The sequence below is a fragment of the Carassius gibelio genome, chromosome B13 (assembly GCF_023724105.1).
Source record: "Carassius gibelio isolate Cgi1373 ecotype wild population from Czech Republic chromosome B13, carGib1.2-hapl.c, whole genome shotgun sequence".
Taxonomy (NCBI): Eukaryota; Metazoa; Chordata; class Actinopteri; order Cypriniformes; family Cyprinidae; genus Carassius; species Carassius gibelio.
Genome location: NC_068408.1, coordinates 22,787,984 through 22,814,708, shown reverse-complemented (window position 1 = coordinate 22,814,708; position 26,725 = coordinate 22,787,984). Strand labels below are relative to the sequence as shown.

General features: G+C 38.0%; 1 protein-coding gene across 1 annotated transcript; it reads left to right on the top strand.

Annotated features, from left to right (window-relative positions):
* LOC127970764 (extracellular tyrosine-protein kinase PKDCC) lies at window positions 1-26,159 on the top strand. The gene is made up of 7 exons (XM_052573476.1): window positions 1-1,026; window positions 9,648-9,770; window positions 15,061-15,335; window positions 15,419-15,498; window positions 17,328-17,435; window positions 23,814-23,987; window positions 25,026-26,159. Exons 1-7 carry the CDS (start codon window positions 322-324, stop codon window positions 25,118-25,120), a joined length of 1,560 nt encoding a protein of 519 aa, XP_052429436.1. The 5' UTR covers window positions 1-321; the 3' UTR covers window positions 25,121-26,159.
* The last annotated feature ends 566 nt before the right edge of the window (window positions 26,160-26,725 follow it).

The following is a 26,725-nucleotide window of genomic DNA, read 5'->3' as shown; positions in this document are numbered from 1 at the left end:
TCAGTCTGGTTCGAGTCGCGCTGATCGAGGCACAGCGCCGGTGCGCGCTCCGAGATCCCCGTTAACTGGGCGCACACGCAAGTGTCACCATGATCAGCCTTACATGGGGTGGATCTTAAATCATAACTGCAAGATGAAGACGTGAACATACGGCACATCCTTCTGAGCGCAGCATCATAGACTTCCCTCGCGACTCTGGACGCTCCGCGCTGCACAATACTACACCACGGCGCGGCCAGACTGCCTACAGCTGCGAGGCGGCTAGGCGGAGGCTGGAAGGGGGAACACATCTATTTTCTGCTGATAATAATAAGCAACAAAATGAAGCGGAGAAAGATGGTGGTGGCGGCGGGCTTCTGCCTCTCGTTCCTCGTGGGCACTCTGATGAATTTATTGTTTATACCGGGATTTGAGCCCCACGGCGAGCGCGTCCATCGCCACCACCACGAGAACCGGCAGCAGCAGCCCGACGCGGACGCTCCTGCCCGGCTTCACGTCGATGAGCCGACTCCCGTCCAAACGGTGACCGTCGGGCGACTCCCGGAGCTCCAGCGACAAATAAGCGAGCGACTGGACGAGGTTCTGCGGTACCGGCAGAGACGGGCGCACTGGGTCGGCACCGGACCGCTGGAGCGCAGGCGACTCATGGACCTGGAGCAACGCGGCGAGGGGGAAACATACAAAGGGATCGGGAAAAACAATAATTACGATCAGTCTCAACCGACTGTATCCATAGCAACGAAATCACACCGGGAGTTTACGCGCGGGTCGGTGCTCGGCTGCAGCAGTATTGATAACGTGACCAATGTCCAGTATCTGGGCTCAGGGTACACAAAAGCGGTGTATAAAGCGACTTTGAACAGCAGCTTCTCCGTCGCATTAAAATCGGTGGATTTCGGGGGTCACGATATGGAGAATTGTGTGAAGAAATACGGGTCGGCGACAGACTGCTACAAACTCGCATCCTTCAAAATAGTCAAGGAAATGACGCTGATGGAGAGACTGCAGCACCCTAATATTCTCAAGGTAGGCCTAACAAAATTGACTTTATTTTAATAAAGCTAATTTAGATCACATTAGCTCATTTATAACCAACACACTTTAAAACGTTTTCGTCATTAGAACACTGTTCCATCAATTGAAATAATTTCTATTAGTTCTACCAAATTTTACATTAATTTCTAAACCAGTAATTTGATTCAAAGTAGCTGAATAGATGCAATAGCCCAAGAATTCATTAGGCCTACTTAGATTACAGGCTAGCTACTATTTAAAGGACACAACTAGTTTTACATTTTAGTGGATTATTTTTTTATAGTCTGCATTTACATAAGTGGCCTAACATTATTATATTTAGGTCGAACTGTTGCACTGCTATGTAATAGCGTAAGCATGAACACTCGCGTGCGCATTATAATTAATATTATAATTAATAATAAATTAATTAATAGGCTCATTAAAGCAATTCTAAAGCAATATCTAGAGTAGGCTATAGCGCAAGTAACCCAACAAGCATTTCTAGGCTAAACTCGCGTGTTTAATTACTGTGTGTGGATCGCAAGTGTGAATATTTACGCCTAGAGTATCAGAATCAACACTAGTTCGAGATGTATGTGTGTGTGTTTTAGTAATTAGCCTATCATTCAATCAACAATGGCTAAAAAATGTGCTTTGGCTCGCTGTCCGCGTATTTAGTCCCCAAATTTAGGGCGCTCCGAAACGGCTCTGCGTTGCCTCGTGTGTCATTTATTTGACATGAGCGGTTGTGTAGTTGTTGAAGTCGTAATCAGCTCTTGTAAACATAAGCGAACGAGACTCGGAAATTAACAGCCCTCGTTTATCTTCTGCCTCTGTCTTCAGACAGTCCTGCAGCTCCTCCAGCTTCAGAAATAAACCAGGCTATGTCCAAAGAAAAAGAAAACACAAATAATCTCACAGACTTACTTAAAAACTGTATGTGAATTTAATTTCATTAATGAATGAAATTAAATTAATGCATTTAATCTGTTATCTGAATTTAACCTTTAGAAAATTATTTTGTGGGCCTTTCTAGTTGTGGGTCTAGTGCTTCTAAGGTTTTGATTAATAAATGAATCAGATTAAGTTTAAATGGTGAAAATGTCCATGAATTTGTATTTGTATATTTTCACCCCTGAACATTTCCAAAATATAAATTTCACCTTTTAATGAGCATCTGTTTTCAGTCCAACCACTGTAGAATCCATCGATTAAAACAATTTACATGTTAGAATTCAGTTGTGCACATCATGTATAATAGCCAAGATAAATCAACAAATTTCTCTTATAAGTTTTGATATGTTTTTGGCCTACAGTGGAACACATCCCCCACAATTTAATATGGAGACAGAGGCATGGTTTATTTAATTTCAAAAGCTGTGCCCGTTGAGATCCTGTTATTGAAGGCTTTATCAGAAGCTGTATGTAGATTGGGGCCGCCGACCTGATTTCATTCTGTGTGCTCGCAGCAGGGGACCAACGGTGCAGGACCCCAGTTAATGAACTCACACAAAAGACAGAGTTTATGGGCAAAAGAACATCATCATCGTTATATCTCACCACTTACACAAAGACATAATTCATGAAGAGATCACAGACAGCTGCCACAAATTCATATTTTTTTAGTATCTAAAAATGTAAACATAAAAAAGAAAACAAATTCACAAAGCAGACATCCTTTGTTTGACTCAACATTCCTATGTTACACATACATATAAATATGTATATATATGTATGTATATGCATTGGGGAATGACATAATATTATGTATTTTATATATTTCTTAACTATTGGGTGAAACCTAATTAAATGCGGCCACAGTCTGGTTTTGCTATTTTTATTGTAAGCCTAAACCTTTTGCTTGACTTTAATTCAAATGAACTAAATGAAATTATAAACTTCAGTTGTGATTACACAAGCTCAGATAGATTTTTTTCCCATTACATTTGAGTTCTTTTAAAAATATCAATAATGTGCAATTGTTGACTTGAATATGGGCGTCAGCTCCAGTGTGTGCCTCGTTCTGTAGTCAAGTGCCACGTCTCACTTTAAATTTATCACCGCTAAGAGCTTCAGAGCTGGATGGAGTTTGGCTGCCATCAGGCCCAAGTTTTTAAAACTTACTAAATCAGCAACATTACTCCCGTAATACCTCTCTCTATAAACCTATTATGATAGAACACACACACACAGATATTCCTCACAGTTAACAATTAATAAACATCCCCTGTAGTCGGTTCTTCGCCCTCGCATCTAACCAATCAGGCCCAGAAGTGTTGCTTTTCATTTGCTTTAGCAGCCGCCACATAAGACTAAAATAAATGGCTCTTATTTTATAAGTTGCGAGGTCAGAGGTGAGAAGATATGATACGGCGGGCTGATTAGCACCAGGCCGGGTTCACCCAGAGTGCACACAGAAAGGATCTACACAGGTCTGCCTGCCGTTGGCCTGAAGGAGGGAGGTCACACTGCAGTGCTGTACTCGGCTTTCCAGGGCAGATTCTGAAGTCTTTAACTAACATGTCTGTCAAGCAGATCCCCGTCTTCCTCTTACAAGCGAGGGCAACACCTGTTATATAAACAGTCATGATTGGTGGTGGTGGTGCAGCTGGATCTGTGTGGACAGGGAGAGTGGGCTTATTCATGTACATTTACCATGTCAGCACTGATGTACGCAGGATGCATTTGAAGACACTAGAAACAAAGATTCAAAAGGTTTGTACCATCTCTTGTTAGTAGTCCAAGTAAGAAATTAAAAGAATAGTTTGCACAAAAATGACATTTTCGGTCAACTTTTAGTCAATTCATGATTTTTCAAACCCATATGACTTTCCCTCTTCTGTCAAAACAAAGATATTGGTCAGAATGTTTGAGCTGCTCTTTTCAGTACAATAGTGGATGGTGAATTAAGCAAGTAGTATACTGGAGATTTTAAGCGTACACTACTGTATGCATACAGTGTGCATGACTCAACTCCGTGCAAACATATATAAGGATTGAGCAATAGCACGATATGCTGCTGCGCATCTAGTCAGTAAAGAGCCGTTGTTAACCGACAAGCTCCGCAAACCCAAGCTGATAATGGATTTGCGCAGCTTGTCGGTTAACAACGTCTCTGTGTAGTAACAGCTGCTCTATGTGAAATCACGCACCTGATGGTATTTACCGCTGATTAGAAAACCGGCTTTACTGACGAGATGTGCATTAATCATCGGCCAATATGTATCGTGCACCCCTAATATATACCGTATTTTCTGGACTATAAGTCACACTTTTTTTCATAGTTTGTTTGGTCCTGCGACTTATAGTGAGGTGCGACTTATTTATCAAAATTAATTTGACATGAACCAAGAGAAATGAACCAAGAGAAAACATTACCATCTACAGCCGCCAGAGGGCGCTCTGTGCTGCTCAGTGTTTCTGTAGCCTACACTGAGCAGCACATAGCGCCCTCTCATGACTGTAGACGGTAATGTTTTCTCTTGGTGCTTGGTTCTAAATAAATGTGACTTATAGTCCAGTGCGACTTATAGTCCGAAAAATACGGTTATATATATATTTATATGCATGCATTGTTTTGTTTGTCTACAAGGTGGCAACACTGGTGAGGGCTGCTGTTTTACAGTTGAACGACAAACAAATGAGATGGAGCAACAGCAACAAAATACTGGATACGCAACAACAATAGACGTGTGTGTTGCGCGAGAGGTTTAAAAGATACTCGCAACTATTTTAAATGAGTACAAAGACCTCAGTCATATCAGTCATAACTTCTGGAGAGAAATAGCACAGGCGCTGAACACTGATGAAACTTTCTAGTGCGCATATGTCTAACATTTATTTTTCAGTTTTTCATGGATGTAAAGTAATAAAATAGGGTTGGAACAACATGAAAGCAAAGAAGGGATGACAAAATGTTAATTTTATGTGTGAAAGCTCTCTCGAGTGTTTGTATATGGAAAGGCATTTGAAATGGTGCGTTGGGCAATCTGCAACACAGTTTAGGGGCCTGATTAGGGTGGTCTTGCGCTGGGATTATGTTTACATTAGCATGTCATTCTGTTAACTCTTCAGATTCTTAGTCGAGTCCCAAAATACACACACACACAGCGCAGGGTAATCAGTAACCTGCTAATGTGAGCATGTAGCATGTGAATGTGAAAGCTGGGTGTCCTAAACACAGAGGCCCCCAGGGTCATTTTTAAGATGGGAGTGAGACGGAGAGTTTTAGTGCTAGACGCAATTAAACATGGGTTAATACTTTAACCTCTTAGTTTGTCAGGAAGGAGAAGGCGACTGGGATTCAGTCAGCAGCAATTGTGTATCTACATTTAAAGCGATAGTTCATCCAAAAATGAAAATTCCCTCTAATCACCCTCACGTCGCTCTAAAACTTTATGATGTCATTTTTCCATGGAACACAGAACCAGTGTAGAACTCGCCTTGATCTGAACTTGTTCTTTTGAGCAAAAATAACCGGATTGGTTGGACGTCTTTATCTCATTGTGTGTTTGTGGAATTTCTGAGTTTGGGATTGTTAAAGACTTTGTTAAAATCTCAAGTCCTGAGAAACAGTTCAGAACAGGAGGATTGTGGGAGGAAATGAGTCGAAGATGGGGGTGAACTCTGCTGACAGAATTCTGAACGCATTCTACTTCGGTCTGCTGTCTGTTTATTTTACTAGGCAGGAACAGGTTGATGAGGAAATCAGCTTGTCTCCTTCCATCGTGCGAACGTTTTACTAAAAAGGTCCATGCGACTTTCAAAGGGCAGATTCACAGATCCAGGATTCAGAAAATAAATAAATCATGTAAACAGTTCAAGATGGATAAATTTCATTACGCTTCTGTCATAGTGTTAGTTTATTGGAATTTAGATTAGAGGTGTTAGTCATTTCTACCTTGAAAGATGCCAAACTCATCAGCATTAACAACTGCTGAGTCACGTGAAGCACCAGGCACAGAACCAGGCACTTGAGTGAAAACTTCTGAAGCCTTTGAACACTTTGGCAGCGAGATTTAACAATTTCGCATTTCTGTGTTAGGGCCTTAATAAGTCTCAAATCTGTTTAATGTTCACTGATCAATTTTAGAGGCAAGGGAAAATGACTCAGAACTTTTTCCAGCGGCGTTCCTTCAGAAACTCTGATTAAAACAAGGTGGTAAAGCTCATTCCCTGAACTCATTTTATTCACTTTTCCCTCCGCGCACACATTTCAGTCAGATCCCAGCTAGAACTCAGCACACGGGCCGTCCGGTCAGTGTCAAGACCCTGTTACTGAGCAGCTCTTGTTCCCTCGGACAGTCCTGTCCTCTCTGACCGTAGACGCTGGCTTTCACTCCCCACCACTATTTCATCTCTGGGCAAACATGGACGTCTCTGTGGCCATTTTGATTTGTTGCCAAGGTGTCCTCATTAAACGATCGCGGTAGGGTTGCCAGTGAATGTGTAGTAGTGTTTTAATGGCATCTAACAGAAATGCTTTTGTGAAAGCTATTGAGCATCTGCATGTCGGCACACGTGGCACCAGTGAGGAGAAGAGCTGATGAAGATGCTAGTTAAAGTCAACATGAAGTATAAAATAGCTAACACTTCAGAATAGGGAACACCTAAGAGTTTTCCCTCAGTGAACTCCTAATTTGCTGCTCATTAATAGTTAGTAAGGTAGTTGTTAAGTTTTAGGTATTGGATCGGGTTAAAGGAACTAGAATATGGTCATGCAAAATTAAAAATGTGCATATAAACAGTCAATACGCTAGATAATTCTTAATCAAAATATAATAACTCAATATATCAGTGACACAAACGATTCTCCGGTTACATATTCTGGACATTTAGTCCACTTAAACTCTACTACAGCTTGACAAATTCACAACAATCTCACATTCAGATTTGCCTTCATCCAATCAAGAAATGAAAGTCTTTGCTCCACATTTTTCTTCCTTTTCGATTTTAAACAGCCTACAGTTAATGCATTTACCACAAACCATGTATTTCATGGTATGTGGCAAAAAAAGGTAAAAATCAAGTGTGTGTAGAAAAAAAAGTGTCAATCAAGTCTGTGAAAGACATAGCTGAACCTGATTTTACCAAGCACAACATCTTCCTGGATCAACATCTTTGTTGTACTGTGATTAACCAATCAGACTTGAAGAACCAGTTTATAGTTTTTGTGAAGTTTAGGCTTACAATCCATGTTTGGGACTTGTACATCGGTGTCATTTCCTCTGATTTTATGGTTAAGGTTAGGTTTAAGTGTAGGGATACGGTCAAGGCAAAAGTTTTGGATTAAAATGTTGTTTCATAGTAGACAAAAATATGTTGACCTATGAACACATCTATAACTCAGCAAAATCAGGATGTGTGAAAGACGTAGCTATTTTTAAAAAAATATTACTATCATATTAGATCATACTAGGACACAGTCTGTTGGCCACTATGCTTCACTCCTCCCTTAATGTTCCCGCTTGCTCAGTCTTTCCTGACGATTGAGAAAAGCTTCCTAGAGATCAACCTGACTGCAAAACAAACAAATAAATAGTAACTCCACCCATCTCTTTTGTATTGCTTACATGCACAAAAATGAAACAGATCTGGAATTCAGTCAGTGCAGCTGGATGAAAACTTTCAGACCAAAAACTAGCTCAAATTAAAACAAAAAATCCCTCTGGTGCCCTTGGTGACATTAGCATCTGGTACAAAGCAGCTCTGGACAGATACAACGTCTTCGTTGTAAATGAACTGGACAGGCGAGTTGACCTTTGAGCTTGCATCAGTCAAAACGGCACCGTGTGGCTAGACAGACAACAGCGTTCCTCCATGTGCAGATCTGTTTTATTCCCTGCTAGCAGCCGTGGAGTCTGCAGCACAAACACACACAGTCGCTCACATTTTAGATGAATCGTGCTGATAATAGTCATTAGAGTGCATTTAATCTCAGATAGGGCCATTGCTTTCTCGGAAAGGCTTGCTCTGCACACAGATGTTAGATCTGATTGGTCCGGTTCCTGCTTAAAATCAGAGGCTAAACTTGTTCAAGATCCTCCCACAGGGACAGTTATAAAGATCCAGAGTTGTTGTCCTAAAGTTGACATTGATGGAGATAGCCAAATGAGATTGAATCTCGGGAGCTGTCAGAAATCCCATTGCTGATTTATTTAATGCTCACTACGAGCCAAAACCGTTTCTAAATTTGAGCATACGGCAGCTTCTGCGGATCACCAATTAAATCTGCTGCAAATACAAAATAGTTAAAGAGCCAGCAGCACTTTCAGTAGTTATTTTGTAGTGTTTTTGTGCCACAAACAGACATTTATTGCTTCAACAAGGAAAAATAATATCAGTACTGCACAAAAAATAAATAAATAAATGTGGTATAGTTTTTGGCATATTGGTATATTTTGATATATTTGGTATATTGGCATTTTGGCAAAAAAAAAAAAAAAAAAAAAGTCCAACTGGGTTACAATTTATCCAAATTATATAATTCAGATCAATTTTATCCCAGTTGGACTTTTTAAGCAAAAACTGTATTTTGTTAGATTATATTATTCTATAATAATATATTAATACTCCATTGGCAATTTGCCATTTTGTTACTTGTTTTAAGTGTTAATCTAATAAAATTCTGATTGTGCTTAAGAAATATAAAATCCAATGGGTTAAAGTCTTTTTCAATTCTAATTATTTGTTTAGATTTTGTTTTCAATATATAACTCAATTTAAATGCTTTTTGCTGTATGTGTATATCATTAATAAATACATTTATAAATTATAGCATTGCAGTACTTATGAATGTTTTTAGAAAGTGTTTCTGTTTAGGTGTTTTTGGAATAATTCCCAGTGTACATGGACTTTACTAGGCAACATAACATCAAGTGTGTCGTCATCGGACAATTTTAGCATTGCCAGTGTGTATCAGTCGGAGGTGTTATGCATTGTTAGCAAGTGTGAATGATGTGACTAAATTAAGGATTAGGTGTTTGCATGTACCGACGCAGATTTTGAAGGTTATAATTGCGACCCAGATGAACATGGAAACTAACTTGTTAACTCACACAACTGAAGCACCCACTTGGCTGTGCAGAAATATAATGGGCCGTTTCTCAACCCGCCCTCCCGATATTACCAGCCGGCGTTTCTCCTTTGATGCTGGTGATGGCTCTCACGGTACAGCTGGTCACACAGCCATAGGTTATTTTCTTTTTAGATGAAATTTCATGCTGTTTAATTTTAACTAGCTTCTTTGGCTCGAATTAGTTTAGGAAAATGTTTCTGCAAGCAAAGAGCCAAATTCTGCGCCGCTAAGAGCCCGTCATGGCAGGCTGAAGGAAACAGCCTGATAGCAGCGACCGTAACATATAGACCTCCCCCACAAAACAAACAAACACACGCCAGCGCAACGTTTCCTGATTACAAGCTGTAGTACGTCTGTCTGTCCGCTCCCATAATGCCTTCTACAATCCCATTTAGCTGCTTTGATTTACTGAACATTTTCAATTCTAGTACATTGACTTGTGAAATGCTTTAGTCAGTCTGGCTTCTCCAGTCGAATCTGGGATTGAAACAGTGCATGTCAACACAATGCTGCTATCTGACGGATGCTCTCGTGTCTGCGCTCTCTCTTGCAGCTGTACGGCTACTGCTACCAGGATAACAACGATATAAAGGACACGGTGACGGCCATCACGGAGCTGGGCAGCCCTCTGGAGATGATCCAGCTGCTGCAGACGCCCTGGGAGGAGAGATTCAGGGTGAGTCAGTGCTCATATCACACATTCCATCTCCTGGCTGTCTGGAGCTCCAGGGAGGAACACGGGGCTTCAATTAACCTTATCAACATGAACAACTGCGAACAAATTGAGTCCGTGATTTTTCTACAATTACTGTAATGAAGGAATTAAAGGTTGTTGTCAATTAAAGATCATGCATAATGTTGTAAAATATTATTTACTGCGGGGCCTAAAAGTCTGATTATTTATTTAAACCTAGAAATAAATAGAACGTTTTAGAATAATAAAAAAAAAAATGTTAAGAAATACATTCATGTTTTTTCTACTTTTGTATGCAATGTAATAAAAGAAAATAAATGTTATTGTCAATTTAACATTATTCATGACTTTGTAAAATATTGTTTACAATAACGCCCAAAAGTTTGTATCCTAATGAACATCTAATTGATTGATTGGTTATTTCTTTATCTATTTATTTACTTATTTAAACCTAGAAATTAACAGAACATTTAAGAAAATGTTTTTAAAAAAAAACCATCTTGATATACATTTTTTAATTTAATTTTGTTTCTTTGTTCAACTTATTAAATTAATTAAAGGTTATTGAGAATTTGAGATTATGACATTATAAATAATTATATACAATGTTGCCCAAAACTCTGAAACCATACTGAAAATCTTATTGATTGATTGTTTGATTGATTAAATTGATTGATTGATTTAAACTCAGAAATAAAAAATAGTTTTATATATAAAGGCAATTTAGAATTGAATTTTGAATAAAAAAGATTTCCCATTCAACTTATTAAATTAATTAAAGGTTAGAGTGAATTAAAGTTTATTTGTGACGTTGTAAAATATACAGTGGGTCCTCAATGTCTGAAGCCACATTAAAATTTCTTATGTTGTTTTCTTAATGTTGATTTTTCAACTTTTCATGAACATCATATTGATAGTATAATTTGTGCTGAAAAAAAAATTACATTTGGACCCAAATTATTATATATTATTTGAGAAAGATGAATAGATTGGGAGAGGCCCGAAGATACAGCTCATTTATTCCGAATAAACAAACAGAGGAAACAAATTATATTCATTTCATAAAATTACTACAATTTCATAATGCACTATATAAACATTTTTAATGACTCCAACCCAGTCAGCCAACCTCTAACTATGTTTTCTGTGAAGCCATGGGACAGCGGTTCATGCTTTTCCCTCCTACCCAGTGCTCATGTGGGTAATAAATGTGACATATCCTCCTCTCTCTGCCCCTAATAATTCCTTCAGCAGTGTTTCTCTATAGTGAAACTCACTTGAAAAAAAACAAAGAAAAACAAAACAAATGGATCCGTGCTGTTAGAGCACAGAATAAAGCCTGTCTAATGCAGCACTTCTGGAGAGCTGGCTGTGTGGGACGTCCCGCACTCTGCTTTCTCTGAGCTTGCCTTATACACCCGTCTGATCGCTATCGCTATGGCAGACTCCCATAATGATTTGCCATGACTTCTTCCTGTGTGGCGAGGATGAAACTGAATGGAGTCCCAATTAGCCCTCCCTCTGATAACAGACAGCTGTTGATAAGAATTTAGAATTATAGAATATTTAGAATATAGAATTCATATTTTCAGATTATGTGATTGCAAGCCAACAGAGACTAAAGCTACAGCCTTCTCTAGTGTATTTTACTGGCCCGTCACACACTCACACACCCACACAATGATTCCCAAACACAGATCAACTCACTCGCTGCACAAAAGCGAAGGCGCTTGGTAAACATTCATGCTTTGATAGGGAACGCAGCACACTCGTCTACATGTCAACACTGCACTGTACAGTTCAGCAGAACAATTCATCACTCAGTATTAACAATTCCAGCCTTTCCATTTCCATAACTCGTAGCTACCACAGTATTCCGCTTAATATATTTATTAGGCTCATTTTTCAGAGTGATATTTGAATGAATTTCCCGTCTAGAACAATTGAATCATTCTAATGAGAATAAGACAAGTGTCTTTCTGTCCCTACTGTTGATTTTCTTATGGTTTTGATTGCCTGGCCTTCTCCTTTCTAGACTTTCTATTTTTAGACATTTTATCAATTCCTTTATATAATTTACACAGTGAGAAAGTAGCCTACTAGTGTGTGTGTGTGTGTGTGTGTGTGTGTGTGTATGCATTGTTCCATTAGATATAGTTCTGATTTATTTCAGTCAATCCTTTGACAAAATATGTGCAGTGTTTTTACACTATATGATAATGTTCGTACTGCACACAATTGTTTTATGAATTATATGGAACTGACTGTTTGTTGTTATTTGTTTAAAGGGATAGTTCACCCAAAAATCAACATTACCCCATAGCCTTTTTCACACATACAGACTTTACTGGTAAATTATCAGTAAATTACCATTAAGAAAATAATGTGTGAACAGGAATTTTTCAGAAATACCATTCAATCAGTTTCACCAAGTTACTGGTATGAGGAATTGCTGGAATGATGCTGTGTGTAAACGCAGAATGATATACTGGTATGAACACATACGAGTTCAGAACATGCAGATGTAAGATGTCTACTCTGGACTTATCCAGAGCTGTTGAATTTAAAATTCATTTGGGGTTGAGATTTTGAAGGCCACAAAAGTGCATCCATCCATCATAAAAAGTACTCCACATAAGTCTGGTGGGTTAATAATGGCCTTCTGAAGTGAAGTGATGCATCTGTGTAAGAAAAATATCCATATTTAAAACTTTATAAACCATAATCTCTAGCTTCTGGTAACTGCCATTAATTTGTTTTGATATAACTCTGATTATATTCGTCTGAAAGAAGAAAGTCATATACTAGAGGCTAGAGGTTGGGCTAAATCATGGGGTAATACAATTTTTTGGGTCAACTATTCATTTAAATAGTGTATTCAGTTTCCATAATATGTACACTGGAGGCCATATTAAAGATTGATTATTAAAGATGTGAGCACAATACCAAGAAACATTCTAATAATGACAAATGAGCCTAATAAGTTCTCATTTGTCAGCGTGGAAAATTAGAAACTGGACATTTTTTCCTTTTCTATTGCTTCTGCAACATCAATATGAGAGATGTCAATGTATTTTAGACATTCAGTCACATACTGTATCTGAAATCACCCATTCCCTGTTTACTATTTATTGAAGGTGACACAGTCGTTTGTGAATCTAGAAAATTCTAAAAAAAAAACACTACGGCACATTGTGTATGATGTTACGTAAGTGTTGCGTTCCAAATTAACAGCTTCTAAATTCCAAAGTGACATTTAAGATTGAAGCATTTCCCAATATCAATAATCGGATTAGCAAGTTTGGAGATTTCCTTCATTTCTTTGCTGTTCAAACTCCAAACAATATATCTGAGTAAATGGATTTGAGACAGATCCGCCCCCAAATCTGTCTGAACAAAACCATGTAGTTACGTCCGTTCCACATGTGTTTATAAATGCTAATACGTCATGTCTCTTTAAGACTGTTCTCTACGGACAAACTCCCAGTGTGCTGCTTGGCTCTTTTTCTCTGTATGCATGTGGAACAAAGCAGAAACACCCCAGCAATGCTTTAGCAACATTTGAATTGCGTATGAGGCACTAATAGACTCTGGGGAGACCATCGAATCTGTCGACTTCCAAACAGCTCATTTAGGTCCAAAGCCATTTCCTCTGTGCGCTGACGAAGGCTTTTTTAACATGGGCCCAGGAGCGACGACACACCCGTTCACACACCAGCTCAACCAAATACGTGACAAACAAGCAAACGTTCACACGCTTGCGTTTGTATACCAGTGGTAAAAAAATGCTTGCCGCATTTTTGAGGAAACCAAATCTGTTGGGGTGTTTTAGACGGCCTTGCCTCCCTTACAATGGCTTTCTCAATGGTTTTACCAAATCTGCCCCAAGTTAAGCACGACAGCAACCCACACGCAGTCACACAGTGTGAGGGGGCTGACCTTTCCCAGTAGTTGCTAATCCGGAGTGTATTAAAAGCAGCTTTTGTCTGTTGTGAAAGGCATGGGCAGTGTCTCCTCCACCCCCTCATCTCCTCTCTGTTTGCTTCTCTTTTATGTTCTCCTCTCCTTCTCTCAGTTGCGTTCACTCCTCTTTGCGTCTCCGTCCTCCTCTTCTTTCCCCGCAGCCGTCTAATCCTCTGAACTCTGCCCTTAAGAACGTGGTAGATGTACGTGTCGCTTGAATGCGAGGTGACACCAGCTGCCAGAGCTTCAGCCTCAGGCCCTCGTACCCTCACACACAGTAAGAGGGCTAATCCTCAAGGAACACACTTGTGGGCTTGCACACATGCACCGCACAACGGGCCTCATGGGTCATGCAAGTGGGTTCTTCAAGTACTTGAAGGCAGTCGTAGGTTTACCCGTTTTGACTGGTGGTCTCACTGGTGTTGTATATGTAAATATCTTCAGACCGTTACTTTGGACAGCTGTAGAACTATTTGAATATATGAAATCTGAGGGTGCAAAAAATCTAAAGATGGAGAGAATTGCCTTTAAAGTCGTTAAGATATTTACAAAATATCTTCATGGAACATAATCTTAACTTAATATCCTAATGATTTTTGGCATAAAATATTTTTTTTTTATTTGGAGCCATACAATGTATTTTGGCTATTGCTACAAAAATACCTCTGCTACATCAAACTGCTTTTGTTGTCCAGGGTCACTTTTATTTATTTATGTATTTATTTGTTTGTTTGTCTGTTTGGTTGATGCATTTTTCATCATCTAACCAACCGTCACTTAATGTTTACGTTAATAATTCAATAACATTGATAAATGTAATCTTTAGGAAGTCTCAAAATGACTATACATTTTTATACAGTTTATAATAATGTTGTAATGCCTGTACTATTAGAACTTGCAACACTTTTATATTTTAATGTTACATTTTCGATTTATTTACATATAATAATATAGAACATTTGCACTGGCCTTTGGATATTGCGCATAACATGAAAATAATTACTGGCTTATCAGTATCGGCAATCATTTTAATATTTGTGCATTTTCACTTTTTACACAGATCCCTGCACATGCCATGTCAATGAAAAAATTAGATAATATAGTCACAAATTAGAAAATTGTTCCCACAACTTGTTATGTAGTTGTATTTAAATAGTGGCCACACTGTACTAATTAGATGCTTCATTTTCATTTAGTTAAACCGTAGCCATTTGTTGTTGTTGTGGTTTAGTGTTATTTTTAACCCTCCATAATACATTTCAAAACAATAGATTGCTCTCCATATCGACATTATTGCGTGTCTCTGCAGATCTGTCTGAGTCTGATGAGGCTGCTGCAGTATTTGGCTCACTCCCCGCTGGGGTCCGTCACCCTGCTGGACTTCAGGCCGCGGCAGTTCGTACTGGTCGGGGGAGTGTTGAAAGTGACCGACCTGGACGACGCCAGTGTTGAGGAGACGCCTTGCTCCCCGTCTTCTCCTTCAGACTGTCTCATGGAGTTCCCCGCCCGCAACTTCACCCTCCCCTGCCACAAGGGCCATTGCGAGGGAATCAACGAAAAGAGAAACCTCTACAATGCTTACAGGTGTGCATTCATAACCTGAAATCTGTGCCAACTTGTGCTCAATATTTGCGAGATGTTGACATATTTTTTTTCCATTTCCCCAGATTTTTCTTCACCTACTTGTTACCTCACAGTGCTCCCTCAGCGCTGAGACCCCTCCTGGACAAAATCGTCAACTCTACAGGTGAGTGTGATTTCATTTAGATCAGTTTTTATCTCTGCTTGAAAAAGTGGGTCATATCAGCTTAAGATGGCTTTAGTAACTGGTCTAAACAGTCAAAACTAGATCCAGCAGATGGTAGTTCAACTGATCAGCCATCTAAGCCAGCTGGACCAACTAATGACAATAAATGATTAGCTTGGACATGCTAGAAACCATGCAAACCCACATAAGCCCCTTTCACACTGCACGTCGGACTAGGAAAATTGCCAGAACATTGCCGGTCACCTTCTGGGTGAAAGCAAACACGTCCTGGGATTGATTGCGTAACTTTGCTGGGTTCAGTCCCAGAATGAGCGCTGTGTGAACAAAAGCCTGATCTAATGCCGTGTCGAAGTGATGACACACGTTATCATGCGACTCTTTTACCAGGTGTTTTGAACGCAGATCAACGTTCGCGACGAAACAAATATGTGCAAACCGTAACGAAGCAGAGATCAGTTAGTTCCTCACTTTCCGCGCTGACGCTGAGATCGTTCGCCAGCTTAAGAGAAAGTTAACGTGCCTAGCGTTTCCGACTCGTACAGTACACATCACGCCCAGATGTTACGTGTCTTTATGGGACCTTTATGGGTTGTGTGTGAATGCATGCACATATTCCGCGTAATCACCGGTAGAGTAAAAGTGCAAAATCTAGCAGCCTGGGATTTGCCAGGGCACATTATCCGTGTGTTTTCCGTAATCGCAGTGTGAAAGGGTGACAGTGCCACCTGAAACTGGTTTTAGCTTCGGTGCTCGACAGTGCTAGCCATTAATTTGCATTTAAACTTAAAACCGGATTTGTGGAAACCAGATAAATACTGTAAAATGTATTTATAAGCATTTGTGTGAATAAAAGTCCCTGGTCATTAATAAGTCAAAAAAGTACAACATTTATTTATTTTTTTAAATCTAGTTTTATAAAATGTAACGTCGTTAAAAGGTCATAAATATCTTGAATGATACTGTATATAACAAACATCCTAAACACTGCTCATTCAAAACAATTTCTTTTTTTATTTACCGTTAATTAATTCTAACCAATTTTCACCATATTTTGGGCTTGTAAATAACAAGTTACACAAGTTATTATTTGTATTTTTGTTACAAAATACAAAAACTGTATCTGCTTTAATTTAATTCCATGCAAACTGTAAAAATAAAGACTAAGCACGTTATTTAACACAGTATTTTCTCTCTCTCTCTCTCTCTCTCTCTCTCTCTATCTATCTGTCTAGTTTTTATACAGTTTAAAGTAGATCTATAACTATTTACACAATTATTAAAGGCAGTTGAAGCACAAATATTTAAAAACCTACATTTTGTACTTAGTGTACTTTGTTTGCATGGAAATGTCTCCTTTAATATGTGTTATTAAGGAATAACACATATTAATCGATGCATTTTCAATTCATCCCATTTTTCAACTTTCATGTGCTGTTTGGTTAAAAAGCAAGTTTAAAGCAATGCTTTTTTTGTTTGCTCAAACATCCTCTTACAAACATTCCTCCTCTTCACATCCAAACATTTCTCTTTCCTTCCCTCCCAGATACCTTTTGTCTCTGCCCTTAATTCCTTTCCTTATGCGCTCTATCGTCATGTTCATCAGTATAATGGCATGTCAGATAGTGTTTGAAATCTGTTGAAATCTGACAACAGTCTGTGAAGCTGCGGGTAGCGTGGGTGGTCCGGCCTCGATCCTATCTTTCTCTCTAGGGTCACGAAACATCCACTTCATCACTATGTAGCCATGTTTTCTTAATGACAAAATGTAAACCATTATTAGTTCTTAATGCTGTATGAATGTGTTTCAGGGGAGCTGATATGGGACACAGACGAAACTCTGGTTCACCTGGAAAAAGTGTTGGATATCTACAGGAACGGACATTACCTCAAGAATAACACACAGACTCACAAAACAGGTAAGTGACCTGGACAGATACCAATGTACTTTGACCTTTGACATCACTGAACACACTTAATGACAATTCAGATGCTCATTCAGAAAGACAGTCACACATATGTGACACTGGACCACAAAACCAGTTGTAAGTACCACAGGTATATTTGTAGCAATTGCCAAAAAATAGTGTATAGTTCAAAACTATTGATTTTTCTTTTATGCCAAAATTCATCAGGATATTAAGTAAAGATCATGTACCATGAAGGTATTTTGTTAATGTCCTTCAATAAATATATTAAATTTAAATTTTAGTTTAGTAACATGCATTGCTAAGGACTTCATTTTAACAATTGTAAAGGAAATTGAAATAGCAATTTTCTCGATATCTTGAAGTTTTTTTTTTTTTTGCAACCTCAGATTTCAGATATTAAAATATAGTTATTCAATAGTATTGTATAGATATTCAGTATTTAGTATTTTTATCCAGTACAAAGATATGAAATAATTTACTTAAGGAGCAAAATTACATTTAGGTATTTTTCTTCTATTAAAAAAAATAATAATAAAAAAACGGTTTTACTTTAAACAAGAAAAGGTCTGAAAAGTGTTTCTTACTTCATTGGCAAATTTATTTTTTGATAAGTGAAAACAATTGGTACATTTTCAGAAAACAAAACCTTCCGTTTTCCACTTGTAATTGTGGCCGTGTTCATATGCTCATCTCCTAAATACAGTGCAATCATTCTGAGATGACGAGACGGCAGCCGAACAGCAGTTGTTAAGTCAGCGTGGAGAGAGAGGGAGATTTATGTGTGCATGTAAGGACAAATGAGAGGAGATTTAGAAGATTAGAGTTTATATAACTGGTGAGCAGAGGGGCTGCTCACAGGCCTGACGGACAAAACAGCCATCTCAGCACTCAGAAACACCTCAGCCTCTCTCCTACTCGCTCCACCCCTGTTTTCACCATTTTGTCTCCATTCTCTCTTTCTTTCTTTGCTATCTCTCCTGCTCTTCTCTATGCTTCATTGGCAGTCAATAGCAGACAAACTTGTTGACTGATGAGAGCTTTAAGCAAGTGAGGGCCATCTTCTCCAGAGCCATTTAACTCTTTCCTCTCTCATCGGTCCCTGTCTTTACCGTCTATAGTCTAGAAATTCAATTTAAAATTGAGTATTGTACTGCATTATGCTTCATACCCAAGTTTGAAGAAAAAAAATGCTGTAATTCCATAATTTCTTTGTAGACCATTTCTTTTCCTTTTTCATTAACAACAAGCCATTCAGTACTATTTTATGCGAATGGTTAACATCCAGTATCTAATTTAGTATTAATAGTTCTGTGATTTAGAAAAAAGCTAATAATTGACAGTGATGTCACAATAACAACTGTGCTGATATCAACAATACAGTACGAAACCACACTTATTTATAGCGCATATTTAAAAACAACAGAAGTTGACTCAGTGTGTTTATAGATCAATAAAACAATCAGTTGAAACATTTAAATACAGCATATTATGATATTTGACTATTGAGATGTGCTCAGTTTTAAGTAAATGTGTAAAATACACTCATAATATATACATATATTTTTAGCAAGTGTGCACTAAATTGATAAGACAGTAAATACAATATTTATAACGTTGCACAGCATTTCTGTTTCAAATCATGGTTTCCTAAAAAAAAAAAAAAAAAAATTATAATAAAGAAATGTTTCTTGTGACACTAAAGCCTGCAAAAAAAATAAAAATAAATAATAATAATTATAAATTGTAATAATATTTCACATTTTTATTGTTTTTACCGTATTTGATCAAATAAAAACAGCCTTAATTAGCATAAGAGACTAACGTTTCATGGTACAAATCTTTGCAAAGCAGCTTTATAGAAAATTGAAGTTTCTACATTATATTTAGGAGTAGTCCAGTGTGCAGTTAATTGACCGGACACTTCTCTGCAGCGATTGGTGTTGTCTGGATACAGATGGGGCTTCCCTGCGGAATTCACTCCTGCCCAACACACATTAAAATCCCAGCATGCCTCTGGCTCACTACATCACCTTCCGTCTCATTTCTCCTGTGTTTTACAGGAACAATCAAAGAAAGCAAGAGCTCCATAAAGCATTAATTAGGGCAATAAAGAGCCTAATAGTTGCTCTTATTTACTGGCTTCTAGCTCCACTTAGCTGCCACGTGCGGCCCTCGCTCTCCCCGATCCCACCACGCTCACTCATCAGAAAGACCTCATCGAGGGCAGCTTGCCCAGTGACCTTCATTCAGAGCTGGAGAGAAATAGTGAATCACGTCAGTAAAGCCCATCCAGCCATATCCCTGAAGAGCCAGAGAGGGAAAATTCAGAGACTCAGAGATTCCGACATTTATTGCCTGGTAGTCGAGACGTTTGTAGAACACAGTTAACTAAGCTGTTCTCCTTTTATCAGACCCATTGTCACAGTCCTGCGAATGAGGCCTTGAGTTTACATAACGTCCTTTTTGGAGATCGTTAAAACCAAGAAAAACTCTGCAGACCATTTGAGATGCTTTCCAGAATCAGCAATGCAGCAGTGCCATATTGACAGCTCTCCAATTGATATATCCTGTCCACAATGTGGACTACCCTGGGATCGTTTTCGCAAAAGCATACAAATACATGACCACATTGTCAGCAGTTATGCCAGAGGCGTACGGTCCATGACAATGTATCCATCGCCTGTACACTGTAAAAGAGCCACATATGGATTGTGAAAATGCATGCTGGCTGTATTTCAGTGCGGTTGACCGGTGGTTGGCGTCAAATCAAAGGCCTCCTTCAACGGTCTTTAATGGTCATATTAACAGTGTATTAACATGAAAAAGAGGAACGTTACACAAAGTGCTGTCAGCAACTCAGTTTGATAATGGTAGATGAGTATACACAGCAGGTTTGCTTGCTGGGTTTTGTCACAATGTGCTAACGAAGGGCTGCGTTCATATAGCTTAAAGACAAGTGAAGTTCATTTAAACACAATAATGCAGACCATGCTGACTGCTTAAAGCTAAAATATCATGAAAATCTGACATTTTCCAAGTTTAAGCGATAAAATAATAGAGTCCCCGGTACATCTACCAACCCAGAAAATGTGGAAAATGGATGACCCAGTACATTTATTTTGGTAAGCCTTTCTCTGCAAGTAGGGCTGCAACAAATGATTATTTTAATAATTGATTAATCTATCCATTATTAGGATGATTAATCAACTAATCATTGATTATTTCGCTGATTAATGAGTAGACATTTATTGATGATTCAGCTTTTGCAATTAGTTAAAATACTTAGTTATACTTATTCTAACAAGTAAATGAAGGTAATCACTTCAGCTTTTGAAAGTCATATTATGTAATTACAGTAATGCAATTCATTTATATAAGTAAATATATTTCAAATGGATAAGAAACAAAATAAAGGTTAAGTGACGTTTTATTTTTGGGATAAACTAATATTCACAACATAATCTATCTTAAAATACCTTATAGGGTTATGATAATCAAAACAGTCCTGAGCTAGATCAAGCTTTGATCTCTGCAAACCAAACTATAACTTTAATGAATTGTTTATTCCCCACAAATGATAACAATAATAATTGTTATTATTTTTGATCATTTGCTAGCTCCACACTGGAGAGCTGCTTTAAAACAGAAAATCAGGTTGTAATTCTTACTGAAAGTGACACTGACTGTTTTTTCATGTTTAATACTGTACAGCTGCTTGATTTGAGGCTATCTATTGCATAAAGTACTATATAAATAAGCGTGACGTGACAGGACTGGACTTTACTGGAGTACTGAACTACAATGCTCGTGCAAACATTCTCATCTCTGTAATCAGATGCTTTTTTAAACTGCTGCCTTCTCACCGCTGTCAGTTTTTTGATATGTTTATTTTGTTATTGGGAGGAAAGCGTGTAGTATTTATTTACATATTCATCCAAACGCCAACTCAGCACCCTCTCGTTTGGCTGCCTTTGCTCTGAAGTGCTGCCGCTGCGTCTTTTTTTCTTTGAATTGCATCAGGAGAGCTGAATTACAGCCTTGCACTACAGCGCCCCACTGGTCAAACTGTGTTATTGCAGGCTTTTACATTAGGTCATATGAAATAGAACGGCTACTCAACAACAAAAATATGTCAGCAATTTTTTTATTGTTGACGTTGTCGATAATGTTGACTAATACTTTTAGCCCTCTCTGCAAGCTTGTGAAAAAATGAGTCAGATTTCGCTTCCCCCGTGACTTGGAAAGGGGATCTTATTTTAATATAACCACCCCTTAATCTGCATGTTTCCACCCACAGCACTGCTATTCTGTTTTCGCAAAGTGACAACGCAAAGTTCTAACGTCATGGCTAAAGTTTGAGCAAAGCATGCTAATTGCTCTGTCGTTGGCACAGACGAACACAGAACAACGTTTAGGGTCCCAGCCTCGGAGACAAGAAAGCAGTGGATTTATTGATTTATTTACACTGCTGCCTCACAGGTTAGGGTTGCTCGATAAATCGCATGCAATGTTTAATTTGCATCTTGTCAGTAAAGCTGGTTCTGTAATCAGCAGTAAATCTCCATTACGTTTAGCGTTTAACATTAACTACACAGAGTCGTTGTTCACTGACAAGCGGCACAAAACCACAATATTTGGATTATGTTTTGTGCAGCTTTTCAGTGAACTACAAGATAATCAAAAGTAAACAGATGTTTTTTTTAGCAGAGTATCGGAGGTATGAGCTGTAAAGGCACAGCCCTATTCTGAAAAAGGGGGTGGGGAGCAGCAGCTCATTTGCATTTAAAGATACATCCATGAAAACATTTACATTTTCAAAATTATATAATAAATAATCTTTGGAGTATTTTGAGCTGAAACTTCATAGACACATTACGGGGACATCTGAGAAAAAATTACATCTTGTAAAAAGTGGCATAATAGGTTTCTTTTCTAAATGATATTCTGTTGCCTTTATGTTTTACAATACAGACTGTGTCAAAGCAGTTTGACAGCAGAATCAATTATGGAGATTCTCGGATTGTGCTGTAAAAGACAATAGTGTCATTGTTTCTCTCAAGTCAGTTCTGTTTTGGTTCAGTTCTCAGAAACGTAACCATGTTTAGTGACTTTTTACCAAAGTCTGCCTTTCAGCAAATCAATTAAGCATGAACGGCATGTCCTGTTATGAATATTTGTTTTGAGTTATAATGTGCCCCTTCCACACACACTTTTCAGATTGTTCCTACTTGCCCGTTTTCATCAAATCAAGTGGCTCGTAGCTGTTGAATTCATACAGGCTGCAACATATATTCTTTCGCTCATCTGAGAGAGAGCAGCTGCCCCTTTTCAGTAATGTAATGTCATACATTCAGTATTACAAACATGATGTTGTGTTAATGTGAATCACGTCTTGTAATGTTGACTTGATACAACATGACTGAGATGAGAAACAGAAAGCTGTGCTTTTTATGACAAAAGACACACATTAAAGGTCTGGCCATCATAGCTGCTGTGTTGGCAGTGTTACAGTGGTCTGTTCCTCACATATCTCTTCTCATTAGTTACTCTTGACGTGTACTGAACTCATGACTCTATTGCCCACTTTAGTTTAATATCACACTGTTTTATAGGTTATAGACCAGACGTGACGTTATAATGGGTAATCGATTAGGATGTGTTTATTTCACTTATAGTGAAATCTCATTTTGTTTGCGAATTCTGCTGCATAATATCTAATGCGCACATATTGGTTATGATTGTGACACAGTATTTTTATGTTTAGTGTGGACAGACAAATTACTGGTCAGGACTTGCTGGTAGGAACTATGGATTCATTATTATATTGCAACAATATAATCATTAAAATTACATATATTACCAAAACATTACATTAATTGCAGTTGGGATCATGTTGAGTGGGTTTTAAAGTGTGTGTATGTATGAGTGAGTTACTGAAGAGGCAAAAGATAAAGGCAGAATCAGAAGACACATGTCAAACTCTGACTAACAACAGCCTGAAGACTCCCCTTGTCAAAGAACAAGACAGCCCTTTGTGTTAACACAATGACGGAAATTGTTTCACTGTGGGTTAACATCCTACACACACAGACACTATGCTTTTCTTGGACAGTTTTTATGCATTTGATTTATGATGCAGTGTGTGTCAGTGCTGTCATGGGGCTGTCAGTTTGGCTAGAAACACTGAACATGAAAGATTTACTTTCAGAATGAAATGAAAATCAAAATACAATAAAATGAAATAAAATAAAAATCTGTTTGGTATTTCTCATAAATAACAAATATTTCTAACTATATACATTTCTTCAGTCTTCATTAGAACAACATAATTTCCCAGATCTAATTTTTCTTTTTCTCTTTTGGCAGACTATAAACGTGTGTCAGATGCTTCGATAGCAGCGGAAAACTACCGCTGCTGGCCGTCCTATCAGCATGACGGATGCCTGCTGTCAGTCTTCAGCATCGATGAAGCTATTGACGTGTGTGAGAGCCATGCCCAGTGCCGGGCCTTTATTATGACCAATCAGAGCACATGGACAGGTAATGCGGCACAGTTTCGCTCTGTTTCTATATGTGACCCTGGACCACAAAACCATATACTGTAAAAAAATATATATATTGCATGAGGCGTCTCCACTTCCTTTCACTATAGAAAAGTGAAGTCCAAATATCCCAGTATGACTGATGTCATCTTGTGCCAAAGACAACATTAATCTGCTCAGATTTGGGCTGAGCTGTAGTGTTGATGTAAATGTGTGCATGGATTTGAGTCAATGCACATCCTTTGGGGCATGACAAATGTACTGATGATTGCTCTAACTGCCGTGACTGTCCACTCCTCACACCCCACACTCATTCCTCTCTTCTCTCAGCACCACACACAACCAAGGCATATAGACCAGCAGTTCCTGACCGGTTGGTCACAGATCCCAATATGAGCTGGAGATCTGTTCTTACAGTCCAGTGCAACATTTAACGGCTCAGAAGTTGCCCGTTCAAAGCTCAAGATGTCAGCAAGTTGTATGTTTGAACTAAAGGATCTTAGGAGGAATAAAACTAGACACACATGGGACAATGGATGACATAAAAAAAATATATATAGAGCTGAAGTTTAGAATCTGAAAAGTGATCATATCTGAGTACGTGAAGCATGAGATTATTGGGTACTTTTGTCAGGAGAAACATCTGACTGCCCTCCAGAAGCTAGATACATCAGATTTTATTAAGTTGCGAAATTAGTGAAATTCCAGATTCATTCAGAAATCACTTTTAAACCAAGCAGCTTTCTGAATCTGCATGACCAACTTGAACCCGTTACAAAATCTGCAACTTCACAAATTCCCGATTGCATGGATTCCTATTGAAATGAATTGATTTCTACTGTAAAAATTAGCCAAACATCAGTAAATGTGTCCGCACCTTTAGATTAGATGTTGTAGATCCACAGCACTCTCGTATTTCTATTTCTCCCATTTCCTGTTTCTCACATCCTGTCTGTCCTGTCTTCCGTCTGCTGTTTTGTAGCAGGAAATGGCCGTTCTTTCTCACAGCCTGTTGCACTCTGCTTGCTCTCTGCAGGTCATCAGCTTGCGCTCTTCAAAACCGGTGCAGCCAGCATGAGAGCGGCTCCAGGTAAACTCGCGTACATACGGCTGGGGGCAGCTGAGAGCTGAGATGAGAGAGCGCCGTACAGCGGTGATCAGACATCATCAGTATCTTCAGATCGTCTCCCTCTGAAGACACTCGTGTTCCTGAGGGCATGCTGCTCTGGATTCTGGAGGACTGTCAATAGAGAAAGCATCTTTCAAGAAGTTGGAGACTCGCTCAGGCGAAGGTCAGCTGTTAGCTATGTGCAATACTGCCTCTTTGAACCTGGGATTGGACTGCGAATGTGTTAATGTACCTGGCAGAGATGCAGAGAGGCTGTCTGTGCTTGTCATGGCAACGTGTGTGTGTTTAATGAGATCTCCTGTCAATATTGCTTTCATTCTTTCTTTTCTTTCTCTCAATCTGTCATTGATTCTCTTTCTGTTTCTGCCCACACAGAATTCTTCTTTATTTGCTCTGATATTCAGCACTTTTTCACCACGCGAAACAGGGTCCATTTGTTAAGCTTTTAAAAGCATTTGCTTCGATTTTTTTTATCTTTTTAAATATTTGCTCACATAAAACGAATTTATCTGACAATTGATTCCAAATGCTCACTTAGACAGGTCTAAACAAGTAATTTATTGGTTTAACGAATGAAAATGCTTCCAAATTATGAAATCATTTTTAAAGAGTTTGCCGAAATACACAAACAGATCAGCGACAAATCTGTAAATTTATAATAAAAGTCTAAGTTTTTTTTTTTTTTTTTTTGTCATTAAAGCTTTTCATGTTTGTTTAGATTTTTTGTTATTATTTTCAATGGCAGAATGTAATGAGACATTTGAAAGGTTAGTTGTGGTATGTCATTGTTAGATGGTGGTGGATGTGGTTAGTCGGCCAATCCCATTGATGGTGTGATAAAGTTTCCCAAGGAAATGTCATGTCAATCTATTACTTGACTGGTGAAGGAGTTCAAGAGTTTTCTGCTTTCAGCGAAAGCACTGAGATGTACATGTACATGTTTTCTAATGAGTCTTATGGTTGTGTTTATTGTGTATTGTGTGGTTGTGTATAAGAGAGTGATATTTTTATATTGAAATATAAAGTCATGAGACTTCAAAATGTGTCCTGGTCACATTTCTTTCTTTCTTTTTTTTTTTTCTTTGGTGAGTGATTAACATTTTCAAGGTCAGGGTTACATTATATGAGTGTTTAAAAAAAAAAAAAATGTTTCAGGTGTAAAGTAGGAATGTTTTACACTACCCAAAAGTTTAGGGTCAGTAAAGTTTTATTTTTTTAAATAAATGTGTACTTATTCAACAAGGACATCTAAAATTAATAAAAAGTATAATTTATGTTATATATATGTGTGTATATATATATATATATATATATATATATATATATATATATATATATATATATATATATATATATATATATATATATATATATATATATATATATATATATATGTATAAAACTTAAATAAATAAATGCTGTTGTTTTGAACTTATTCTTCATCAAATAATCTTGAAAACAATTACAGTTTAACCACATAATATTAACCAGCAAAAGCAGTTTTCCACATTGATAATAATATGCACTATTCCACTTTTCAAATAATAATAATACAAATAAAACATTTTTGAAAAGAGAGGTAAACTACTTTCAAACTTTAAAAACGA

What these genes read in the sequence shown, in the direction of transcription:
- LOC127970764 (XM_052573476.1), top strand. Translation starts at nt 322, where the DNA reads ATGAAGCGGAGAAAGATGGTGGTGGCGGCGGGCTTCTGCCTCTCGTTC. An exon ending in AACCTCTACAATGCTTACAG is followed by an intron (nt 15,336 to 15,418) that starts GTGTGCATTCAT and finishes CCATTTCCCCAG; the next exon opens with ATTTTTCTTCACCTACTTGT. An exon ending in CACACAGACTCACAAAACAG is followed by an intron (nt 17,436 to 23,813) that starts GTAAGTGACCTG and finishes CTCTTTTGGCAG; the next exon opens with ACTATAAACGTGTGTCAGAT.